Source organism: Xenopus laevis, chromosome 7L, assembly GCF_017654675.1.
Source record: "Xenopus laevis strain J_2021 chromosome 7L, Xenopus_laevis_v10.1, whole genome shotgun sequence".
Classification (NCBI taxonomy): Eukaryota; Metazoa; Chordata; class Amphibia; order Anura; family Pipidae; genus Xenopus; species Xenopus laevis.
In genome coordinates, this window is record NC_054383.1 from 16,509,434 (window position 1) to 16,536,454 (window position 27,021).

A 27,021-nucleotide genomic window follows, 5' to 3' on the forward strand; every position below is an offset into this window, starting at 1 on the left:
AGCAACAGCAAACAAGAAACGGATCCGCACACACGCTATGATCAGCAGTTGGGGGGACACCCCTCTTTATTATATCACCTCGTGATCATTAATAGCAACTACATTTCCCAAATAAATATTTTATAACATGATTTATTCAAAAAGTTCTTCCCCCATCTCTCCATAGTTAGCGCCTTCTGTTGATGCTCATAATACTGTACCTAGGGACACTAGGGGGCACATTTACTTAGCTCGAATGAAGGATTAGAATTAGTGATGGGCGAATATGCGCCGTTTCGCTTCGCCGGCAAATTCGCGAATTTCCTGCGAAATTCGCGAAACGCCGGTAAATTCGCACCTGGCGAATAAATTCGCCCATCACTAATTAGAATGAAAAATACTTTGGATTTCTAAGTATTTTTTTTTTTGGCTACTTCGATCATCGAATTGGCTACTTCGACCTTCGACTACGACTTTGAATCGAACGATTCAAACTAAAAATCATTCGACCATTCGATAGTTGAAGTACTGTCTCTTTAAAAAAACTTTGACCACCTACTTCGACACCTAAAACTTACCGAGCACCAATGTAAGCCTATGGGGAAGGTCCCCATAGGCTTTCCTAGCCATTTCTGATCGAAGGAAAATCGTTTGATCGATGGATTAAAATCTTTCGAATCGTTCGATTCTAAGGATTTAATCGCTCGATCGAACGATTTTTCCTTTGATCGTTCGATCGAACGAATTGCAGTAAATCCTTCGACTTCGATATTCGAAGTCGAAGGATTTAACTTCGATGGTCGAATTTCGATGGTTAATTAAGCCTCGATATTCGACCCATAGTAAATGTGCCCCATAGTTTTAAAGGTATGAAATAGTGGCACTGAATTATATGAAAAATTACCTTTTGATACCACTGTAAATGGAGCAAAACCAACATTCAGCTCATAGGTCAAATGACCAACAAAACGTAATATCAATCTATGTGTAAGGTGTCAAAGTCATTTACAAGGGGAACTGTAAGAGACAAGCAGATAAGGTACAAGATAATGTGGGTCAAAGAGTCTGAGTATAAATTAGGGCTGAATTAATTGAGTTTAGAATCAAAGGAATTCCATATGATCTCTTAGTCCATATACAGACATGTTGGTATTTCTGACCTGATGCTGTCAAAAGGGTTGCCCTGTAACATTTTTACTGGCTAACACAGTACAGAAACTTTACCTGCAGAGGTAATTTTAGTGTACTTCGACAAGGGAATAGTCCAAATTCGAATCAAATTTGAAAACAATTTGAAAATTTGAATATCGATATTTATCATGTTCTGTCTCTTTAAAAATTCGGCTTCGACTATTCGCCATCTAAAACCTGTTGAATTGCTGTTTTAGCCTATGGGGGCCCTCCTAGAACCTATTTGGAGTCATTCTTCGATTTGAATCAAATATGATCAGAATCTAAATCGAATGATCGAATACAGCCTAATCACCCGAAGTTTAAAAAATTTAATTTTTAAAATAAATTTCGGTTGGTCTTTTTTTATTTGAATTTCAAGGTGATAGGAGTTTAAAAAAAACTCCCATCACCTCGAAATTTGACCCTTGATAATGCTGCCCCTTAATGGATACCGCTAGGTAAAATTATAGGTAAAATTATTGGCATTAGATCTAGTGAAAAACATGTAATGAGTTTCATGGTCGTGTGATCCTGCTGTTAATTCATGGCTCAAATGAAAGAACCACTCTATATTCTTTGAACATTCGGTTCACAGATCAAACCATTTTAGTCACAGCTTTTAGTGAACATTACACAAAGAGCTAGAAAATCCTGGCTTTTAAGTCTCTATTATGCTTTTTTTTTTATATTATTTTAAAGTGGAAATACTAAGGGGCAGATTTATCAAGGGTCGAATTTCGAAGTAAAAAATACTTCGAAATTCGACTATCGAATTAAAATACTTCGACATCGAAGTCGAAGGATTTTTCACCTAATTTGAACGATTCGAACGATTTTACTTCAATGTGTAAAGACTTAGAAAAATGGTCTAGAAGGTCCCCATAGGCTAACATAGCACTTTGGCAGGTTTAATTTGGCAAACTATTGACGTTGAAGTTTTTTTAAAGAGACAGTACTTTGATTATTGAATATTTGAACGATTTTTACTTCAAATCAAATTCGAAGTAATAGTATCCTATTCGATGGCCGAAGTATCCAGAAAATTACTTTGAATTTCAAATTTTTTACTTCGAAAATGCCCTCGAATTCAATTCGACCTTTGATAAATCTGCCCCTAAAAGTCATTGATTGGCTTATTTCAGACTGGCCAGATAGTCTACCACATACTGTACTGACTTGCCTGTAAATCTGTTATGAGGTCTGATCATCACCTAGACGTTAGCGGAAAGTAAAATTTTCAGCAAAAGCAAAATTAGCAATAATAACTTAGAAACTACATTAATTGGATGCAAGCACCTGCAAGGAGCCAATTAATCTTCACCCTGCTTTGTACATAAGAAACACTAACAGAGCTGTGCACTGCAGCAGTAAAGGGAGAAGCAGAGACAAAATGAACTGGTGGAGATAAAATGAGTAGCCAGCGGGAATAACTGCAGGTTGTGGAAGAGAATTACTGTTGAAGATATTACAAATTCACAAGTAAAGGAAAGAAATAGAAAATTGTTATTAAGTAAACTGCAAACGAGCCTAATTAAACACATACACATGCTGTCAGTGCACCTTTATTTGATGAGTCTGACCTAAACAAAAACTGTCGACTCTGTCAACCAATACACTGGGTACACCATTAATACATCTGCATGACGTTACACCTCCTTCATCACCGTCTAATTGCATAGCCAGTGCATGGGAATATGTATCAGGTCCCCCATTCTAGAGCATAACCAAGATTTTGGCATGATGCAAATCCTGCCCTAATAACAGTGTTTACAAAATGGCAGCTGCCATTTTGCTGGGATTGTGTAATTAGAAGAATGAAGGAACAAATATTTAAATAATGTATACAGTGTAAGTAAAGTTTATTTTGCTTGATGAACACAATAGAAAAGGATTTGGAATTATTTCTGAGGGTGACAGGTCCCCTTTAATCATACAAAGTAACCTGTGTTTTATCAGGTTTTTCTCCGATCCAATTAAATTGTGCTTTTTTATTAATGGATTCTAGTTTGCTCTGACTTTTTTAAAAATTGCATATGCAAATTAGGGGTGGGAAGGGGAAAACATTTTTTACTTCCTTGTTTTATGACAAAAAGTCATGCGATTTCCCTCCCCAACCCTAATTTGCATATGCAAATTAGGATTTGGATTCGGTTCGGCCGGACAGAAGTATTCGGCCGAATGCTGCAAAAAAAGGCTGAATCCTGGCCGAATCCCGAACCGAATCCTGGATTCGGTGCATCCCTAATTTAAAGAAACGTATTCTGGGGGGGCAGTGAATTATAACAAAGAATGCTGAATTTAGAGCCTAGTACAGTCATACAAAATGAAATTAATTATTAACCAAATACAGTACATTTGAAGGTATGTAGCAACCCAGTCAAAAAACAGTTGCAAAAGAAAAAATATTCCATTCCATTATGATTCTGAATGCTACTCTGTACAGACATCTCTACATCTCATCTCTACATTGAATCAACCACAGAGTCAGCTTTATTAATTATTTCATGAATGATGCTGTCAATCTGGGAGAAGATAACCTTCTCTGGACTCCATCCTGAGCAAGTTCATTGCAATGTTTTCTGTAAGACATCCAATATAATAAAAAAAAACGGCAAAAATGCCCTTTAATTATTGGTGAATGCCGTGCTTTGAAATAATCAAATCGGGTATATATGGAATACATGCAAATTCCATTACACTCATTCTTATCTGCATTGTAGCCAGTTGAAAGCAGTATACAAATCAATGCAGTACAATGTAGTGTTATTACAAAATGTAGATACAGGTACTCCAACCAATATTGCTTCCAGCTCAATTATAGCTTACAGGCAAATTCCATAGCATGGTGTTATGTACACTGGTTCAACTCAATTAAAGGAGAAGGAAAGCTCCAAGACAGTTTATTGCCAACAGATAAGCCACACTAGTGCAATCTAGAACACTACATTTATTCTGCAGAATACTTTACCATACCTGAGTAAACAGCTCTAGACACCGTCTCTGTTTGTTTAGGATAGAAGCTGTCATATAAGCTTGGTGTGACATCACTTCCTGTCTGAGTCTCTCCCTGCTCACTCATAGCTCTGGGCTCAGATTACAGCAGGGAGGGGAGGAGGGAGGGGGAGAGGAGCAAATTGAGCATGCCCAAGCCCTGCTATGTGGAGGTTGATTCAATGATTCTTGATCAACCTCCACATAGGAAGTGGCCAATATTACAATGGTACAATGGTCAGCTAGAAAGCAGTAGTTTTATAGATTCATGGGTAGTGCCAGTGATGACTTCTCTGTATTTCACCAACTGTCAAAAAAAGGAATTTTTTTACTGTTTGAAAAAATCTGTGGGGATTACATATTTATGCAACAATTATCATAGTTCCTTCTAACACATGACATGACCCTTACATCTGTGAGAATCTATTCTTCACTCTAGTTCAAGTTTTTTTAGTAAACAAATCAGGATAGTTGTAACACAGCAAAAATAAATACACTCTAGCTAAACCCCTCCCCCACACACATTTGCAGACATTATCTGGGTGGATTTTTATTGGGGGAATTTAGGTTTGGCAACATTTCAAAACAGCCCTCCTTTTGTGGTGGTCTTGGACCTTGCACATGCATAGGTTTAACTGTATTGCACAGTTAGGAGGGACCACTTTAACCTTTCAAAACACGGGGATGTGACTGTGGTTGCCACCTGTCCAGCTTTGAATTGGACAGTCAGGTTTTTATACCAGCTGTCAGGTTCATAACTGCCTGCTGGGTTTTCAGAACAGGAAGCAGTTGTGAACCTGACAGCTGGTATAAAAACCTGTGAAATTCAAAACTGGACTGTCCCCTGATTGATTCATGATTTGGCCAATCACAGGCCATCACATCATAGCCCCTCTTACATACACCACTGACCCGCCTGTATACTGTACATCATTGGCCTGCCCCATACATCACCAGCACCACCCCCTGCCAATATTGCAAAGACAGAATAGGTGGCAACCCTAGATGGTGTACATGAGAGTTAATATTTAACAAGAGGGACTGTTGTTTCTGGCTTTAGGTCCTCTGCAGATGGTTTGAAACTGGAATTATGACTCTCTGGGGCAGATTTATTAATGGCTGAGTTGAATTTAAGCAAATAAATTTGAGTTTTTTAGTCAAAACTTGTATTTTCAGTTTAAAAATAAAATCTTTAAAATCTACAGTATTATAACATGAAGCTGAAAATATGCCATCTAAAACCCGTCGAGGTCATGTAGAAGTCAATGGCAGAGGTCCCTTAAACCATCTGAAGATGTTAATAGCCTTTCAAATGTTTGTATTTTTTTGGTGGGTTTCCCTCGAAAACTCGATCAATTCGAGTGATTTGAGTTTTTTCCCTGCGAATTAGATTTTTTTCATTCATTTTAATTTCATTTTAATCAGAAAAAAATTTCAGTTGTGAGTTCATGTGAGGTATAAAACAACTCAAAAGATTTGACCTTTGATAAATAACTAGTGATGGGCAAATTTCTCCCATTTCGCTTCGCCGGAAAATTCGCGACAATGCCGACACTGGTGACAACTTTGACGCCCATCAAACTCAATGGGTGCCTAGAATTGTTGCTGGATTTCGCAAAATGCGTAAACTCAACGAGAATTTGCGCCTGCCAAATAAATTCGCCCATCACTATAAATAACCCCCTTAGGGGCACATTTACTTAGCTTGAGCGAAGGAATAGAATAAAAAAAACTTTGAATTTCGAATGATTTTTTTGGCTACTTCGACCATCGAATTGGCTACTTCGACCTTCGACTATGACTTTGAATCGAACAATTCGAACTAAAAATCGTTCGACTGTTTGACCATTCGATAGTCGAAGTACTGTCTCTTTAAAAAAAAACTTCAACCCCCTACTTCGCCAAGTAAAATCTACCGAACCTCAATGTTAGCCTGTGGGGAACGTCCCCATAGGCTTTCTAACAAATTTTTGGTCGAAGGAAAATTGTTCGATCGATGGATTAAAATCCTTCGATTTGTTCGATTTGAAAGATATAATCGTTTGATCGAACGATTTGTCCTTCAATTGTTCGATCAAACGAATTGCGGTAAATCCTTGGGCTTTGATATTCGAAGTGGAAGGATTCAACTTCGACAGTCGAATATAGAGGGTTAATTAACCCTCGATATTCAACCCTAAGTAAATGTGCCCCTTAAAGTTACATGAGTTACATGAATTCTATGAGAGCACATGTTTCTTAATGTGAGTGTAATCAAAGCACCTGTACAAAGAAAGACTGAAAATTTAAATTTTTCTGGTTGACGTAGTCCCATTGTGTGTTTGTAATGTTAGCATGAATACATTGTACAATTTAATCAGCAAATACTGAACAAATACTTAACAATAAGAGAAAGTCAAGTACTGTATTTCAGTTAACTTTGATATTCAAGCAACTAATAATGTATTATGTGGAGGGAAGTAAAACATGTTCCTTCATTATTACGTTAATTGCATTCCATGCCTGAAACTAGGATTCTATCCCCTTTCATTCGGTAACAATATAAAAGCTCTCTCTGAAGCTGTTATATTGTGAAATACGGGAACTGATGCTGAAAGTACTCGTGGTCTTTCTGTAACAGGTTCTTGAGGGAAACAGAGGGGCAATTTTAAACTTATAATAGGATTTCTTTTGTGCGAATGATACAACAAGTCTATAATCAATTTTTAACATTTTTCAGCGAGCTCAGCTCTTATGATTCAGTAATGAAAGGACTCAAGCTTTCTATTTAAACACCAGGTTCAATAATTTCAGCCATGGGCGTCATCCATTTTTACACGCCGGGAGATCTATTTTGGGGACCTAATAATTAAAGATGTTCGAATATGCAGAACCTGCGCTCTATGCAATGATTTCAATTTCTTTTCGGAAATGAAAACTAAGTTCTTCTTTAATATCTTATGAGAATTCCCATCAGTATGGTCACAACAAAACCTCGGATTACCTTTAATTTTGAAAGTACAAAGATTTCCATTAGCACCAATTATTGTAGTTATGATTGGACCTGTTTAGCAGGCTTTTTAAAGTTTAAAATTGCAGAAATCAGAGTGCCAAGCTCTTAACAGCTATGCAATGCCATAGGAATTGTGTTTTTATAGGAACTACAACAGAATGTTATTCACCGTAGATATGAGACCAGCAGAAAAAGGTTTATCGTTTTTTTTTTTGTAAATTATTTTTTATTAAATTTGTAAAAGAAATCCAGGGGTACAGAAAAGAAAAAGGGGGGGGGGGGTGCAGTAAAAGCAGTACATGCCATTAATACATTGTATGAGTCTTGAACCACGAACATCAGCATAAAAATCCACAGCAAATAGTTTGAAGTACTAATCTATGTAGGCACAGCAATTCAATACAAGAGATATAAGAATGGATAATCATGTCAAGAGGGAAGGGACTAGGAATGCCTAGTCTAGGAGAGGGGTCTCTTGTAAATGTATGTTGTTATTTCAGGAGTTAAATGAGTGTGTTATGGGCTTACTAATTGTTTGTATTCAGACGAATCTTTATACAGGAACCATCGGAGCCAAGTGTCCCTATACTTTGAGTAGTGATTGCCGGAGACTGTAGAAAGTTCCTCAAACTTGGCAATTTCGTTAACTTTATCTATCCAATTTTTAGTAGTTGGGGGAGTGGAGGATTTCCACATCCTAGGGATAAGAATTTTGGCCGCATTAAGTAAATGTCTTTCCAGTACGAAGTCCGGGACCCCTTCCTTGGTTTCCTCATCCCAGAAAAGCAGCGTGCGTGCCGGAGAGGCTGGTACATCTCTGCCTAGGATCTGGGAGCAAGCATGTATGATTGTTGACCAAAAGCTTGAGAGGTCAGGGCAGCTCCAAAAAGTGTGCATTAGCGTTCCTACTTCCCTTTTGCATCTCCAGCATATATTACTTGTAGCTGGATATATCTTGTGTAGTCGGGCTGGAGTGTAATACCATCTGCTCAAGATTTTATAATTAAGCTCCTGTATCTTGCAACATCGTGAGCTATATATCATGTTTCTAATCAGATCTTTGTATGAGTTTTCTGGTATTTCTATATCTAAGTCATGTTCCCAGGCTAGTAGAAAGGTTAATTGATCTTTCTTGTTATCACTGTCAAGCATATTGTATAGGGCAGATATAATATGTTTTGGTGGTGTTGCACTACTACAAATCCTTTCAAACGGGGTGAGAGGCCTACCCAACTTATTAGATCCGCCTAAATACCCGTAGAAGTGTCGTATCTGGCAATATTGGTAATCCTGTAAAACTGCCGTAGGTCTAGCCTTCCGGAGAAGTGGTAAATCAGCTAATCGCCCATTGTCGAGTAGATGGAAAAACTGTAGATGTCCATCCACAAGCCACTCCTTGAATTCAGTGGAGTGAATTGCAGCAGGGAATGCAGGGTTGTTTGTAATTGGGGTTAATGGTGAAGGCCAAGCTGTGATATTTGAACTTTTGTAGGCCCTATCCCATACTGTTAATGTGCTGTGAAGTAGAGGATGAGAGTTATGTATTATCCTACGATGTAATTTGTCTATCCATGGCAGGTGAAGCAGATGTGTGGCTGTAGATTGCTGTTCTATTTCGATCCACCCCTTGTTATCTAGATGAAAAGACCAGTCTACCACCCTAGCAAGGATTACTGCCCTTAGGTATCTAGGTTTATCGTTTTACATCGATTGAATGTGTCGCTCATCTGCAGATTCACTCAGTCAAAAATTTTTTTAGACAGGCTCATCATTAAATTTATTTTCAAAAATGAAAACAAAGATCTTCTTTAATATCTTATAAGAATTCCCATTGGTTTTTGGAAAGTAAAAGCTCAGGTTACCTTTGCTTTTGGAAGCACAAATGATTGAACTTTTTGACTTATATTTAGAACAGAACATATGAAAATCAATAGCAATCAAAAATAGACCCTTAAGTAATATTTTCTTTCATTTTTTATTGATTGCTTTTATTAATGTGTTCTTATTTATTCTTTTCATATGTTAAATCACCCTGCTCCCTATAGGAAATAAAATGCCACATTTTTACAACTTGACTTTCTGGAGTTCAGTATATTTGTGAGAAAGGACAAAATTATAGTTGGAGCTGGATAATTGAGTGTTAATCATTTTCGCTCTCTGAATACTCTTCAAATTCTAATACATAAAGGAGGTTATTTACTGAAATCCAAATTTATCTCAAATTTTATTTAAAAAAACCACAACCAAACTCCCATGCCTGGTTTTAGCATATTTATTAATAAAAAAAACTTGATTTAATCGGATAGTGGAAAAACTCAATAAAATTGTGCGAAAACCCAGATTCACTCTAAATTTTCAAGCTTTTTTCCTGAATTGCTCAAATTTTTCAAGTTTTTGCCCAAAACCCCCGAAAAAATGGATTTTCAGGCTAAATCCAGTGCTGACCATGAAAATTTCAAATTGAGATGGTGCCTCTCCCATTGACAGGTCTGAGATGGCGGATTTTCCGATTCAGGCTTTTTGCAGCATCGGAGTATAATAAATCTAAAAAAATTCAAGCCTTTTTTCCCTCTAAAAATTCAAGTTTTCTAGTGTAAAAAATCTTGAGATTACACAACCTCGACCTTTAATAAATAACCCCCAAACAATTGAAGATAGACCAGCAGGTAACCATGCCAGTTTTTTTCCTGCTTAATTTTTTTCAGAGTGAATTACAGTAAGAGGTGAAAGCAAAATAAGCTGTTCTTTAATGACGCATTTGGCTCAACTCTTTTTTTCCACTGTAGTTAATACTGCAATGTTCTTCTGCAACATGCTGAACCTTGCTTCATTACATAGCACTAATTCCTTTGTATAATCCTGTTGCAGTTTTTCCATATCTTCTAAAACGTTGTTTTTAACTCATTATGTATCTGGTACTAGAAAGAACGGTTTTCTCCTCATCTCCTTCTCAAGATCTCCTGCCTCTGTAAGAAAAATGTAAGACCAGGAGATATGCAACATGCACCCGAGGAAGGACCTTTGCGGTCCGAAATATGTAGTGCTTCAATAAAGAACTAACTACCGGTACATTGGAAGCCTCTCCAGTTCCTACTTTCTTTGGATATGTAGCTATTACATCAGTACACTACTAATTATTGCTATTGTTTGTAGCAGGACAAGTCTCATGGAAACTTTAAAACCTCTACTAAGCTACAGTATCTAAAAGAAGCAATTGCTAATCTCTAAATGTAAAATTTAAAGTTGTAACACCAGGTTGTTCAAACAATTGTTAAATTACCTACTTGCATATTTGTCAGCATGCATTGTTCTAGACCAGGAGTGCCCAACCTTTTGTACCTTGTGAGCCACATTCAGATGTAAAAAGGCTTGGGAAGCATAACAATGTTCTTGGGTTGTGCAAAATAAGGGCTCTAAAATAGCCCCATGTGGACTGGCAGCCAAGAGGAGACTCTGTTTGGCAGTACATCTGGTTTTATACAACCAAAAAATAAGCATCTGCTTTGAGGCCACTGGGAGCAACATCCAAAGGGCTGGTAAGCAACGTTTTTCATGAGCCACTGGTTGGGCATTAGCATGGGCCTAGGTATTCTTCCCTACCAATGACACGATGAGTTTTTTTTTATGTAACTTAATTTGTATTTGTTTTTCTTACACTTTACAGGTATTTACCATCAAAAGTCAATTGCATGCACATTTTAATATTTATTCACTATTTTTGGTTAGAGAGTTTAACCCTCATCATTTAGTAGGTATACCACTCAATTAGAAAATAGAAAATGAAAAAAGAACATAAGGGGGAATGTAATATGTTTCCCTAAAGCAAAAAAACCTGCGCAAAGATACTTGCGAATGTTAGCGACAAAGTTGGTGTCTTTTTTGACTGATTGAAGACCTCAACAACTTCATCACAAAGTTTGTGACCAAATCGTTTTTGCTAACGTTTGCAGTGGATGGAATTAAATGTTGCAATTGCAAAACCTTTTTTGAGACCAAATATTTAACGAAACTCCGTAGACGGTGTTAATATTAAACCTTTGCTTAGCGAAAATGCGCAATGTAATATTTGCCAGCGACTGATTTACATTGTGAGTAGTGATAAACATTCGCAACAAACGCCATTTTAAATAACGCTTGCGACTTTTCATTACATTCCCCCCCTAGAATTTTATTTCTTCGGGGGTTGATTATACAAGCAAGTGTAACATCTCCATTATGGGGTTGCTCAGTAGAAAGATTATTGTTGTGCACTTTTTTGGAGCAAATCTGGTCCAGGTCTTCTTAAACTGGAGAAGGAGTTCCTTAAAGGGGTTGTTCACCTTCAAACAACTAGTTGTTTTCAGATAGATCACCAGAAATAATGACTTTTTCCAATTACTTTCTATTTTCTATGGGGCAGATTTTTTTTTTTAACAATTCTTTATTTTCATGAAACCATAAGAATTGGAAAGAAAGTTACAGACATATCCATGTGTACAAAAGATATACCATAAGCATTGAACAAATGTAAAAGAAGGATACAATGTCAGCAAGTAAATAAAGAAAAAAAAATAAAGAAAAAATGAATAAAAACAAGTAAAGAAGGAAAAAACCGGCTTGGTGTTGTCATTCCAATAGATTAAATTTAAATGTCTTGTATTGATCAGAATCAGACATAGGTATAAAATAGACATTTATTTAGTTTTTGTTCGTACCCCATTACCATGTGCAAGTAAACTCCAAAAACATAGCTAGGTGAGATGAGTTAAGCCTTCAGGAGGGATTTACTTCTGGTTCTGTGTCCACCCACAAATCCCAGATTTTGTTAAATTTTCCCGGGCATCCCCGTCTCATATAAGTGAGCTTGTAGAGAGCTACGGATTTATCAATTAATTGTTCCCAATCTTTGTGTGTCGGACCAACCTGCGCTTTCCACCTCATTGCAACAGACTTTTTAGCATACATACAAAGTATTGACACCAGAGTCCTCTGAGCTCGTACAGGGACCACATCCTCTAGTTGGTTAAGCAATAATACCTTAGGGTCGTTTGGTAAAGGAATATCAGTTCTCTCGTGAATCGTATGTATAATCGCTTCCCAGAACTTCCGTATGGAAGGGCAGTCCCACACCATGTGGAAGAAGCCTGCATGCGAAAAAGCGCACCTAGGGCATACCGGACTAACAGTCGAGTGCATTTTGTGCAGTCTCTGGGGCGTAAGGTATGTCCGGTGTAGGTAGTTTAATTGTGTCATTTTATCTTTAGCACTTACTATCCCCTCATAAAGCATATCCAAGGTCTCATCCCAATTTTCAGATGTTAAGGCCGGGATATCCTGTTGCCATTTGCTGAGCACCTTATTTAAAGTGGAATTGCACTGTTGAATCAGATTCTTATAGAGGTGTGATAAAGGTTTGGCCAACTCTTTAGTGTGCACTACCTGTTCTAAGCTATTCGGAGTGGTATCTATACAGGAAGTCAGGAATTGAGAGTTAAAAGCATGCCGCAGTTGTAAAAATCAAAATAGGAATTTGTTTGGGAGAGAAAATTTCTCTTTCAGCTCCAGGAAAGTCAACAACTTGCCACCAGCTACGATGTCCACAATGTATTTTATGTTATATTGTGCCCAGTGTTGTGGATCCGGAACTTGCTTAAGATGCAGAAGTTGAGGATTACACCACAGGGGGGCATATTCTGAGCAGTGATGTTCTGCCTCTGGATAAAATTGGAGGGCTGTTTTCCATACTTTAATCGTAGCCTTCATCAATGGGGTGATCTTAGCGGAATAGGTTGCACCCCTATATAAAATATTTTTAAGTTCCTCGTACGAGCCTAGGACCTGTGCTTCCAGGGATATTGCAGCATTCGATTTTGGTGAAGTGGCCCACTGTCTCACCACCGTTAATTGTGCCGCCATGTAATATAGATAGGGGTTTGGGGCAGCTAGCCCTCCTTGGGAGGTGGGAAGCTGCAGCGTCGTAAGGGCTAGTCTATGGGAAAGTCTGTTCCAGAATATGGAGATCATGAGGGACTTTATTGTGGCAAAGATGGACTTTTTAATCCCTACTGGTGATTGTCGAAAAATGTATGTTAGTTTGGGGATTATCACCATTTTAAACAGGTTAATTCTTCCAATTAGTGAGAGTGGTAAATTGGCTCATAAATCCCTTTTTTTCTCCATAAGTTTAATAAGAGGAAGTATATTCAACTCGCTGTATTTTTCTAAATTTACATGGATCCAAATACCTAAGTATTTGAATCTATCTACCCATCTTAAGCCTAGCGATTGTTGTGGGTGATTGTCTGGGAGCTTGTCTATGGGAAATAAAACTGATTTCGACCAGTTTATTTTAAGGCCTGAATAGCTGGTATGGCTATCAATAATTTCAAGAGCGTGTTGGAGAGCTTGGTGAGAGTTAGGTAAATACAGAAGTGTGTCATCAGCGTACATTGAGATAATTTCACTCATTTTTCATTATCCAATGAGGCTATTACTCTAGTTCCGGCATTGTCATGTTGTATTGCAATATTGGTAAACAGTCTCCTTAGATTGATATCAGTAGAACGACCTGGCATAAAGCCAGTTTGATCTGCCGAGATTATGTCCGACAAATGTGGGGCCAGTCTCAATGCCAATACTTTTGCCAATATCTTGGCATCTGCATTGATCAGTGCGATTGGCCTGTATGACGAGCAGTCTAGGGGGTCCTTACCAGATTTCGGGATTAAGATTGTCAGTGTTTCCCTCATAGAGTCCGGGAGGGGCTTCCCAAGTTTCACCTCATTATACATTTTAACCAGAATCGGGGCTATAAGTTTGATATGTTGCTTGTACCATTCTATTGGTAGCCCGTCAGTCCCTGGTGTTTTCCCAGCTGGGAAGGCTGCAATGGCTGCTTCAACCTCTGATTGCGTGATGTCTGTGTCTAAATCTGTGGCTACCTGATCATCTAGTGTTGGCAAATCTGTTTCGTTCAAATAGCCTTTGATCTCATTTGGAGGGGTCCCCAGCTTAGAGGTATATAAATCAGTGTAATACTCTAGAAACCTATTATTTATCTGATCCGGGGAGTATATTACGTCCCCATGATGCAGCTTCACTGCTGGAATTGCCGTAGTAGTTGTCGTATCTTTTGAAAGAAGTGCCAATAGTTTCCCATTTTTATCCCGTATGGGGCAGATTTACTAAGCTCGAGTGAATAGTTCGAATGAAAAAATATTCGAATTTCAAATGTATCAACTAAATGTTGCAAAATTGTAAAAGTTTGGAGTCTGCACCTGAATTACTGAGCTGCCAGACTCAAACACCAGAGACACGAACATTCAACTTTAAACTTAGATTTTGGAAAAAATGGTAAAAAAATAAATAATGGAAAGTAATTGAAAGAAAGTTTTTATTTCTGGGGAACAATCTGAAAACAACTGAACTTAAAAAAGTGTTTGGAAGGTGAACATCCCCTTTAAGTCTTTGCACCTTATCTTCAATCACCTTCATTTCCTGTATTCTAGATATTGTTTCTGGGCAACAAGTATAAATCATGTCTTTGTTCTGATGTAGCATTGTTGGATATAATTTTCCCTATAAGAGTGTTTAGTCTATCAAATTGAATACGTTTGAAGAGAGTTTTGGATAACAGGTCTTCAATAGCTTTCCAAAAAAGCTGAAGCATTGCCACATAATATGTTATAACATTCCTTTGCCACCCATTCTCACCAGTATGGTGCAACCTTTTTCACCCATTAGCAACATTCAGATGTAAAAGAGTTGGGGAGCAACACAAGCATGAAAATGTTCTTGGGTGGTGCCAAATAAGTGTTGTGATTGGCTATTGGTAGCCCCTATGTGGATTGGCAGCCTAAAGGAGGCTCTATTTGGTAGTACATCTGCAGCCAAAACTTGCCTCCAAACCTGGAATTAAAAAATAAGCACCTGCTATGAGGCCATTGAGAGCAACATCCAAGGGGTTGGGGAGCAACATGTTATTCAAGAGCTACTGGTGGGGGATCATTGGTGTAGAGGGTCATAATACCAACGCAGCATTTATAGATTCTTGTTGTGTCACTTATGAGAAATTCTTCCTAGTATTTTCCTATATTTCTTCCTGAGTCTTGGGTGATAGTTGTTGAGTTGTAGATAATATCTCAAGGGCTTTGGGTGAGAGATAAGTTAATGTTTCATACTACGTGGATACACAAACGTATGTTTTTGAGATCAATAACTACGTGAAATGGAAATGTGTTTCATCAAACTCTCCTTGATTTTATATGTATTTTAGGTAAAATAATAATTACTAATATGGAATTATGAAATATGGAATGACCTTTTGAAAGTTATATACTGTCATAATCACTATTTCGTGCTTTTGTGCTATGAACTGTAAATATTGCTTCAGCGTTATGAAATGATAAACATGGGAACTGCTATGGAATATGCAGTCTAAAGTGTGAATGATCTTTCATAGAATGCTGTAGTATATGTGACAGAAGTTTTTACCTATAAATAGATGGCTCTATTAGTATTAGGGGCAGATTTCTCAAGGGTCGAAGTGAATTCGAGGTCGAAATTCTAAGTAATTTTTTGGATACTTCGGCCATCGAATAGGATACTACGACTTCAAATTCAATTCGAAGTAAAAATAGTTCGAATATTCGACCATTCGATAATCGTAGTACTGTCTCTTTATAAAAACTTCGATTTCAATACTTCACCAAATTAAACCTGCCGAAGTGCTATGTTAGCCTATGGGGACCTTCTACAACCATTTTCTAAGTCTTTACTCATCGAAGTAAAATCATTCGATCATACGCTATGATTTGAACGATTTAATAGTTTGATCGAACAATTTTACTTTGATTTTTCGATGGCCAAATTCGGTGAAAAATACTTCGACTTCGATATTCGAATTTGAAGTATTTTAATTCGATGCTCGAATTTCGAAGTATTTTACACTCTGAAATTCGACCCTTGATAAATCTGCCCCTTAAAGTCTATGGAGAATACTTGAACTAAGTTGAATTAAGTGCCTGTGAATGTTATTTACACGCAAAAAGCTATTCCTTTTTTTTTTTTTTTAAATCTTTTTTTATAAATTTTTTTGTACAAGATTTAGTACAGTAAAAATACAGAAAAGAAAATAGAATAATAAACAAAAGAAAAATAACCAAATTCTGAAACTTAATAAAAAGCAAAGAACAACAAATCTATATGAATTATATGACAAAAGGAAAAGTAATCTTGATATTTTTCCAATAACTAATACCAAATATTGCAACAGTGCCTTAATTAGGTGCAGCTTTTCCGTGCAGATTATTAAAGTATACAAAAATCTATTTCTTTCTACTGTATTCCTTGTTTATGGAAAGATGCACTGGAAATACTGTATTTTGCATATAACTTGCAATAATGAAATCATTTGTTTCAATCTTGATTTATTCTGAAATTCAGCGATTTGTTTCAATTAGTAGGTAATTTGACTTGATGTTGCAAGGACTTTACAGCAACTCTTTATTAGTGTAATATGAATTGTCGAGAATTAGGTTATAATTAAATTGGCATATAATTCAATACGTTTTCTCTAGAGAAAATTTCCTCCATGAGAATAAATTGGCCAAATGCAATTCAGTGAGAAAAACGTATCTCTCTGTTTTAACTCAGGACAACTCTATTGAGTCCATGGGAGAAAAGTTTTCTTTTTATCAAATTGAATCTTGCCTATAAGTTTTTTATCAGTGATAAGCAAATCTGTTCTGTTTAGATGAAAAATTTGCTTAAAAATTTGTGAAACGGCAAATATTTTTCGCAAATGGTTGTATTGTGAGTGTTTTTTCCTGGACGCAAATATATTGCACTGCTCTGCCCATCCTTGCAGTTTTTGCAAACTCGCATTGCGTACAAATTGTCGCAAATGGCACGCAAATGAGACGGGACGAGCGCACCCAATGTGCGAGGTTGTTGTGCATGAAAATAGCTTTGACAGAAGATAGACTATTGAAAAAAATGGGAAGAAAAGGAAGGTAAAATAATGAGAATAAAAGATTTCATAGAAAAAGATGGGATAATTACAGTAGGGAATTTGATATCAAAGTACGGATATCACCCTAGATCTGATTGGGTATTAAATCAGATAAGACACTTTATTTGTTCCTTAAGATTGGAAGATAATAAGAAACCCCTAACCTGGTTTGAGAAACTTATAGAAAGGGGAGATAAAATACAACATAGTCTTTCGAGGACCTATAGGGAGTTAATTAAAGGATCCTTAAGTAAACCGTGTTTTTTTAAAAAATGGGAAGAGGAATTAAAGATATCTTTATCAGATCAAGAGTGGAACTGTATTTGTAAAGCCAATATAGAGATATCAAAGGACACGAAACTGCAAGAATTCAGCTAGAAGTTAATATCCAGATGGTACTAGATGGGAATATGTACTAAATGTAATAGAGAAAATGGGAACCCACATATCAGACATAGACACAGCACAAATTGTACTCTTATATGACTATAAAAAAAAGAGAATTATTACAGATCCAGTAATTAAACTAATGATAGCTGTGGCAAGGAATATGATACCACATAAATGGAAAACAAAAACACCAATAAATAAGATAAATTGGATTAAGGAAATTGAAGAAATAAAAGGTATAGACGAAATAATAGCAAAAAAAGGGGTAAAATCAGCAAACATTATAAATTATGGGAACAATGGTGTGAATTCCTAAAGAATGAAGGACAACTAAGAAGGGTTGATATTATTAATCCTTTTTTCTTTCTTTCTTTATGTATTTATGTATACAGATAAATGTATTTAATGTGTTGAAGATGACTATGTAGTGAGAAAACATTTATTGCTGTATTGTCCTACTATGTACTTTATTCCTTGTTTTAACAAAAAATCTGAATAAATAAATTAAATACAAAAAAGAAAATAGCTTTGACAGTAACTTAAATGCGCGGTTTGCAAAGCTGTTTTGCGAATATTTTATCCGCCACCACAGTTGCGGCATAATTGAGTCACAGAGTGTGCTCATAAATATTCGCAATTTGCGAATTGTGACATATTTAAAAAGCTACTATAGACATTCGCATTGTGAAAAAAATGTGCAATTCTGTTTGCATTCAGCTTTATAAATGTAACCATGCGCAGGGCAAATATATTCCCTTTGCGAACCAATCTGCCCTGCTCGAAGTTTATAAATGACCCCCAATGGCTGTTTTTTTTTGTGCTGACTTTTTCGTCTTGGCGATTTTTGTCCAAACGCATTAAATTAAATTAAATGGGCATTTTTTCTTGTGGTGACTCTTTTGTCTCGTTAATTAATTTTCGTGGCAATTTTCTCTCAGTTTCATGAATCCAAGCCTGGGGGAAAAAATCGCTTATCACTAGTTTTTATATGATAAACCATAAAATAAAATGAATTTGAATTTGGGTCAATGCAATACATATAGTCATCATTCATTTCTTTATTCCATCGTGCTTCCTCACTGGATACTGATAATGGCTATGTCCAGCAGACAAATAACGAGCAAAACATACACATTTTTTAAGTTTTAAAATTATTTACATTTTATTTCAATTATGTAAGATGTATTTCTCTTTAAAGTAATAAGAGGAATGATTGGAAAAACAAATACAATGTGATAGGGAGCACAGGCATCGCAAGGTGTCCGAAACCCAATATTTATTATTAATCAGTATGATATAGGCATCCCACGTTTCTCATCCAAAGTGTCAATAAGGTAAAAAAATCTATCTGTAACCCTACGAATTATTGTCGTCATTATTCATCCAAGAAAACAACACATGTTATAATTGTAACAAATCTGATTGTTAGAGCTTCTTTGGGAAGAAGAATGCAGAGAAGAATGTTTTACCCACTGTATAATATTACAGTCCTTAAATGAAAAGTAATGAATATTTAGCTTTTACAGAAATTCTTGCATAGTTGTTCATATCATCAAACATATTAAAAAAAACATTTCTGTTCAATGTTAAATACAATTAATCACTCCTTTTAGAGATATTTAGCAAAAAAAAAAATTCTCATTAATGTCACACAAGATAAATTCCTCCTTATTTTATGCAGTGGAGAAAGTAGACTGTTTGCTGTGCTTAGCAATGTAGAAATCTAATTTCTGCTCTGTATGCAAACACAAGTATTTGTCATGGTTATAAAAGCTGACAAATTTTATACAGAAAAAAATATATACAAAATATACAAAAAGAGAGAAAAGAAACAAATAAATGGCAAGCTAGATGCCAACATTACTCTTATTATTGTTACCTTATAGTTAGCCATTTTACAAAATCTTTTAGTGGTTTCGCAAATATTTCTCAAATCGAAAATGGACAAATTCGCTCCTCACTATTGAGGACCACATTGGATCTGAGGTCTTCTCCTTTGACTACAAAGAAAGAATCTTAGTTCTTTGTTGGTTTTTAGGGTGGCTTTGGTGGCATGGTACTGTAGGTTAGACAATCCTATCCTGGGAACTTGAAAATCAAACCAATAGAAGCTCTTTCTAGTGGACTACTAGTACAATCTGCTCGAATTGCAACAGGGAATATTCTCAGCCTTAAACCCCAGCCATGCTCCTTTGTACCTCTCCTCTTACAATGACAATTGGTTTGAAGAACATACATGTATATGTGCTCCATGAGAGAGCATGTAATATCGCCTGAGGGGGATTTTTTTTTGCCTGCCGGGAGACTTTGGCTTTTCATGGTTTGAACACACTGGAGATCTAAAATACATAACATGATTTAGAGGCTTTTGGCAAAACATTTCTGTAGAAACTGAATGGTTCAACGAATCTCTTATTATTTACATTTTATGCCGAACAACAGCTCATCCAGTCTGAAGTAACCCATAGCAATCAATCATACATTTCATTTTCTCATTGCATTGCATTTACTAACTAACAGCTAATGGATTGATGACTACGAGTTACTTTACTCAAGCAAATCTGCATGTGTCAGTCTATGAGTCCCAGTATGTTTTAAGAGATTGCTTACAATGGCCCTTATGTATTTGAATTTTTTTCATGCAGATACTTTATTTACGAGGTGCACTAAAATGCGTGCAAAATTGCATATGTATCAATGCCATTCATAAAAGGTACTTGCACTCATATATGCACCTTGCACTTGCGAGTACTTGAGGCACCATTACTAGTGATGGGCGAATTTGTCCCGTTTTGCTTCACCGAAAAAATCACAAATTTCCTGCGAAATGGTGAAAAATTTTCGACACCAGCGAACAATTTTTATACACACGCCTATTTTATCCAAATGCATTACAGTCAATGGGCGTCTGAATTATTTTGACATACAACAATTTTTATGTGCTCAACTATTTTGACCTGTGCCCAAATTTTTTTGACATGGCGGATTTTCCCCGCAGTTTTGCTAATTGATTCGCCTGCAGTGAAATCGGAATTTGCGCTTGACGAATTTATTCCACTCACCAATGCACCTACTCAGCATCCTCTGATAAATAGTGTACAAGTGCTAAAACTGATACTTAGACTGATACATGTAAAAGAAAAGAAGAGAAGAAAAGAACTTTCATTTGAAGCAACGTAGGGGGTTCTTCACAGTGAGGACAGTGAGGTTGTGGAATGCACTGACGGGTGATGTTGTGATGCTGATTCGGTTATTGACTATAAGAATGACTTGGATGATTTTTTGGACAGACATAATATCAAATGCTATTGTGATACTAAGCTCTATAGTTAGTATAGATATGGGTATATAGAATTTAATTAAAAGTAGAGAGGGGTGTGTGTATGGATGTGGGGTTTTCATTTGGAGGGATTGAACTTGATGGACTTTTTTCAACCCAATTTAATTTAACTATGTAACATGTTTTCAATACCATAATTAACACTGTACACATTTTGGTGCCAGATAGTTGACATCCCAACTAGCTGCAACTTGACCAACAACAACTCGAGGTAATGGCTAAACTTAATAATAAGTATTCTTAAAAAAAACGAATGGAATTATGGAGAAAAAAAGCATGAAGGTCGTTTGCAGCAGAAAAGTGCTCTTTGTACTACGCTCTTGAAAATACTGTAAGTCTTAGAGAATGCGCATCTCTGGTTTCTTGCACCATGGTTGTAATACTGGAACCTCTGATTTTCATCAGAAAAGTGCACTTTGCACTATGCTCTTTATTTGTAAATATGTTTTAGATAATACACATCTCTGGTTGCTTGCACCATGGTAGTAATACTGACACCTCTGATTTCTTTGTTGTTCAAAGTAATACTGTTGGCCTAAGTACCCTTTACAGCTTTTGCTGTTAGTCCTTTTCAACAAAATGAAAACGGTGTGTATGGTGCACTGTTGAGTAGGGATTAATCACTGTTTCAAGGTTCAGTGCCTTAAGCACAGCCCTGTTCCTGTTGATTTATGGTCATTATTCATTTTGCAGGTGGCCCATCAAGAATTGCATCTCATGTTGCTCCATTGCTGCCATCTCAGTTGGCCAGACTGACCACTGCCCCAGCTTTGACCTTCATGACAACAAGCGTAATGGATGAATCATCAAATGGTTGGCACTTTACTTATCTGAATGGCATTAGTAATGTATTATTTCTAGTATTTGTTTAGCACATAAAAATTCTAATTTCGAAATATGCAACATTGTTACAATTTAAAAAAAAAAAAAACATGAACACAAGGATCTGCAGATAAGCAAATGAATAGATAATATAAAAGCTTGCTTTTGTGCATATTGATTAAGCAAAAGACACATTACGTGTTTTCTTTTTAATGGAACAGAAAGGCTAGAACATCTGTTTTGGATGTTGATTGGTCTGTTGTAATCCCAGTAGTTATGTTTTTTTAAAATTGTTGTATTAAATGTTTTGTGTTGACTTGTTTCAATCATTTTGATGAAAGCTTTTAATGGCTCAGAATTATAGGAATACTCTGACATTTCTTTAAAATTACAAGTATGTGGGTAAATCATTGCCTGAAAAATGGTAACGTACCAAACAGAATGAACAAATATATAATATCAATGTTCTTGAGTCTCATCCTACTAAAAGCTACAAAGGCTTTTTATTGATCTCCATCCACCAAATTCTGAAGGAGAAGCAATGCTCAAGGTACTTTATCTTACATTTTCTGGACAAACCACTACATTCAGCTATTTTGTGGACAACATTTACATCATCTTAACTTAATCAGTTTTTAGGCTTCCGATAGCTAAAGGCATGCCTACATTTATCCTAGGAAAACCTTTAACTTCTAGACCTATCAAACTTTTGATCAGTCAGAACTTCACCACCACTTGCTGTGCTCATTGTAACCACATGGAAAGCTTCACAACAGCCCTTCTTAGAAGAGGTTATAAAGAAGGTCAACATTGTGTGCAACATCTGATTATCTAGACCTCCCTGGAATAGTTTAATTGACATCTATAAAGAATATAAACATATGGATGAAATCTCCTTACTCAGAGCAGATATATACATTTGCGCACACCTCTTGAGACTTCCGACATTCATCCATCTGCCTTTACAAAGAAGCTTTTGACTGGAGTTAGTTCAGGCCTGTCAGCTTGTCAACTTTATTTTTCTGATGAAAAAATCTAAAAGAACACAGCAGACATTCTGCAACAGAACCCACAATGTATGCTTCAAAGCAAACAAACTACATGTATATTATAGAATATTCACATGCCATCTATTCATGGCTTTTTAATGCTATTCCTATACATTGTATGGAGCCAGCCCTCATTTTACTGGTTGACTCTAGCAGTATATATATGAATGATAACTGCATTTTAACTGCTCGTTACAAGCACTGCAGTTTTCTATTAACTAATAAGTACTCAGCATCATCCTTCAGACTAGGCACATGGTTAGAATGTCTCAAATATATATTGAAGTCCAAGGGAACTAATAAGTAAGATCGATAGAGATATTTCAGCTCTCTGCTGCCTCATTGTATTTGCTGCAAGTGTAAGTTAGAGTGATTATCATCTGTTATCATCTTTGGATAAAGAATCAGAGAGGCAAATGCAAGTGTGGAATAGATAGCTTGGGTTGAAAATACACATAGAATAAAAACACATTAACCAGGGCATGGTGGAGGCAACTGGTCATTGCAGCACCCAATTATTCGATCCACCTCCTTTAAATAACCACAAAAAATACTCACCACAGAGCCCAGGGTATAAAGGGCAACAACTTTATTTACACAATAACAATTGTTAGGTTGAAATAGTGCAATAAAAAATGAGTAAACATCACCCCAAGACTGTTAGCCAACAAAACTGACTACCCGCCATGCCAGCCACCAGGTGCAGCCATGGTCATATGGAGAAAAGTGAAAGTTAGATAGGTCTCACTCTACACTCCTATTTCCTGGGACCAATACCAAGAAGGTAACAAACCAACCTGTACTAAGCAGGGAATACAGCCCCATCCCACTCGTCAAGCACTCCCCACACCAGCTGTCACAAGAAGGAAAAACCCAAACACACCTACTCCAACCAAACCAATCAAGGGTGAGAGGAAGGGGATGTTTCTCCCCATGCTGTAACACAGAAAAGGAAGCTGCTATACCTATAACCTCTTTATATACCCCCACACTAACCTTTCCCTCCTTTCCTATGTCTGCACAACTATTAACCCTTATTAACCCTTATTATAAGCTCACTGTGACTTCCAGGCAACACACCAACCAACATTTATACTTGCAGCTCAAAGCAATCAATCTCAGAAAGTCAGTAAACCTTTTAACGTGCAGATCAAAATTGGAAATGTGCTTTATTCCATTTTATTTGGAGGCCAGGTGACTAAAACATGTAGTAGAATAAAGCATTATTGTGTCTTAGTTCTTACTAAAGTTCTTGGGTGCACCTAATTATTGTTCTGACTTAGTTCACCGGTTCCTGACCTCCTGCTTTGACTTTGACCTTGCTAATCTCTGCCTGCCCTGATCCTATTGCCTGTAACTAAACCCTTCAAAATTCTGTGAATTGAACTTTGCTGCATATAGCTTCCTCCTTGATCCCCACTCCTAACCATCTGAGCCATTTGGCCCTGACAAGTTCTACATGATTAATTCTTTCCCACATTGCATTAAAATCATTAAAATTAACAGAAAAAATGTCAGGTATGCTTGGTATAAATACCAATAATCTGATTATACATTATAAAAAGTATAACCCTACCATGGCTGTGTATCTAATCATCCTACTCTATATTCTAGCAACAATGTATTTTCTGGGGGGATAGAATAGTTTTGCCAAATTTGCTCAACTTTGTTTTTTTAGTTTCTCTAAGGGATAAGCAACACCTCTGTTTCACAGAAAACATACTGTATTTATATCTTCCCATGGTATATGTTCAGAACTGAGCCCAGGCCCCCAGAGTCTGCTAAGTGACGTCCTTTACATTTATGTAATTGCACTTAGAAATGAATTTGATTTGACATACCTCTAGTAAGGAACATACATTTTATGCATTATATTTCATATGAAGGAATGTTAAGCACTATTATACCATTTGATTTCGCTGAAGAATCATTCAGTCCCTAATCTTTTATGGTAAGTAGTCAAACGATCACTGTGTACTTAGCTGCTAGTAACACTTAATGGGCCATTAACAGGTCAGCAATCTGGGTGCAAATGTTATAAAAGAAACTGGCAATTAGGGATGCATTAGCCTTTCTTGAACAAAAAGCACAAGCACAATATGGCTTTGCAATTAACTTAAAATGTTAACCATTATTTAAGCATATAATGCCTTGTCATACAGAGTTTATATGGCTTTCATCTTTTTCAATAGTACATATTACAAAAAAATGGGTAAATGTGTGATCACTTTATGAAAGAAGCATTAAAGGCTAGAACATCTTCTGTGAAAGAAGCATTAAAGGCTAGAAAATCTTAACATAACATAAGCTGAAATGGTTTCCAGCAACACACATGTTGCTGTAATGTAGAGATATGTGACTATATATTTTAACAAGAGCTTGTACAGTAGTCCTGTGATGACAAGATAAAATCAAATACATGGAAATTCGACGGATTAATAACATACATAGTAGTTTTGGTCATTTATAGTAATGGGCGAATCTTCAAACACATTGAAGTCAATGGGCGTCAAAATAATTTTGATGTGCGCCAATTTCGATGCGCGCGCCGATTTTGATGCACGTCAATTTTTTTGAGGTAGCAGATTTTTCGCCTGCGAATTGCAGTTTCGCAAATTAATTCACTTGCGGTGAAATGCATAAATTCACAGTGGATTAATGTCCAAAAATAGTGGATTTGGTGCATTCCTAGTCAGGAACCTCTAAACTCTAGGCCCGGATTTGTGGCGAGGCAACAAAGGCCCGGGCCTAGGGCGGCATGCCGCCCAGCCGCTTACTGGGGTGCGCAGCACCAGAGAGGAGTATATGGGCGGGCGCTAGGACCGCGCGGCCGGGTGCCAGGACTGCACGGCCTCGGGGCCGGTCCACTAAATCCGGCCCTGAGCGTGGTGGGCAAATCAACTAGAATTGTGTGAAATATTGGGCAAATTACATTAAAGCTTTCTTATTAAAGCTAATTTTGCCTGTTAAATGATAGTAATAATTGCGTTTATGGTTCAGACAATTTCACATAATACAGTATATAGAGGTTAAAGAGACTCCGTATCTTATTGCACTGCCCTGCTCAACCACATTTTACTTTTAGTTTTTGCTTAGCTATACATCCCAGCATACATTACCATATTTTCAAGGTTTACACATGCTGGAGCTGCATTCCAGCAATATCAGGGTTGTTTTCGTAATAAAATTTTTCTCTAACTCTCCAGGGCTTGTGGCTGCATTCAATGCAAGATAACCCTCCAATTATAATCCCACCTGATCTGACTCCATGTTCTTTGTTCCTGAATTTAAAGTTGGAAGCTTTAAGCACAGTTTTCCTAGCACTGAACAAGTCTGTCCTTTATTCCCATGTCCGATTCCAGTGTAATATAATGAAGTGAAAACATACTATTCTCAATATGTCAGATAACAACAAGATGAATATTCTTATTGGTGACAGATTTACAGTTGGAATTGGCCTCTTAAAACTTGAGTATACAGAGTTGCAATTAGTTTGGTTTACTATAGTTTTTACTATTCACATGCATATACCTTTACACATGTGTTTTAATTGCCACAAGAAATGCTTTGCATAACAGTGTATTAAAAACAATATATTTGTAAATGTTCATGCACAGTTACAATTTTTAATATCTAGTGGAAGCAAGTCTATAAACTAGAATTGGATTCTTGAAAATCTTTCACCTCTCACCCAAGCAGCTTCTTTATTTCAACTTCTTCAACTTCAGCATGAGTGGTGAAAGTTTTATAAAAATGCTCCTAGAGTCCAGACTTATCTCCACTAGATACTGTATATCATGACCTGGATGACCTTCGTAGGCAGGTATGGGGTTATTTATCAAAAATCAAACTTGTGAGGTTTTAGAGTTTTTTTTTTACTTTGAATAAACATGAACTTGTAAGCTTTTAGATGCCAAAGTCTTGCAGTCAAGGTTTTTTTACGTTTTTATGTGCTAAATAAATACCAGACATTTAAGTTTTTGAAATTATAATTCAAATTTGTTCAAAAAAATTCTAATTGTGGCAAAAATTGTAAATCAAACCTTGATACATCACTCCTTACAATCTATTTCACCAACTTTAAAACATAGGAACAAAGAAAATAGTAATTAAACACCCTACTTAGCGGTAACACCAAACTAAGTGATAGGGTTGGGATGGCATAGATGTTATTAAGCTCTGCAATAGTCAACAGGTCACAACTCTAATGGCTATTAAGGCTTAATGAGGTTATTAAGGTCACGGACCTTACAAGGGGCTGGTCACTGGACAAATGGAGTGGGGTCAAAAATTT

General features: G+C 36.6%; 1 protein-coding gene across 1 annotated transcript in view; it reads left to right on the plus strand.

Annotated features, from left to right (window-relative positions):
* Window positions 1-27,021, plus strand: part of tcerg1l.L (transcription elongation regulator 1 like L homeolog) — a 104,339-nt gene that overhangs the window by 49,566 nt on the left and 27,752 nt on the right. Inside the window, exon 5 of the mRNA XM_041568612.1 lies at window positions 21,550-21,669. Within this exon, the coding sequence (XP_041424546.1) occupies window positions 21,550-21,669 (120 nt within the window). The remainder of the gene's footprint in view (window positions 1-21,549; window positions 21,670-27,021) is intronic.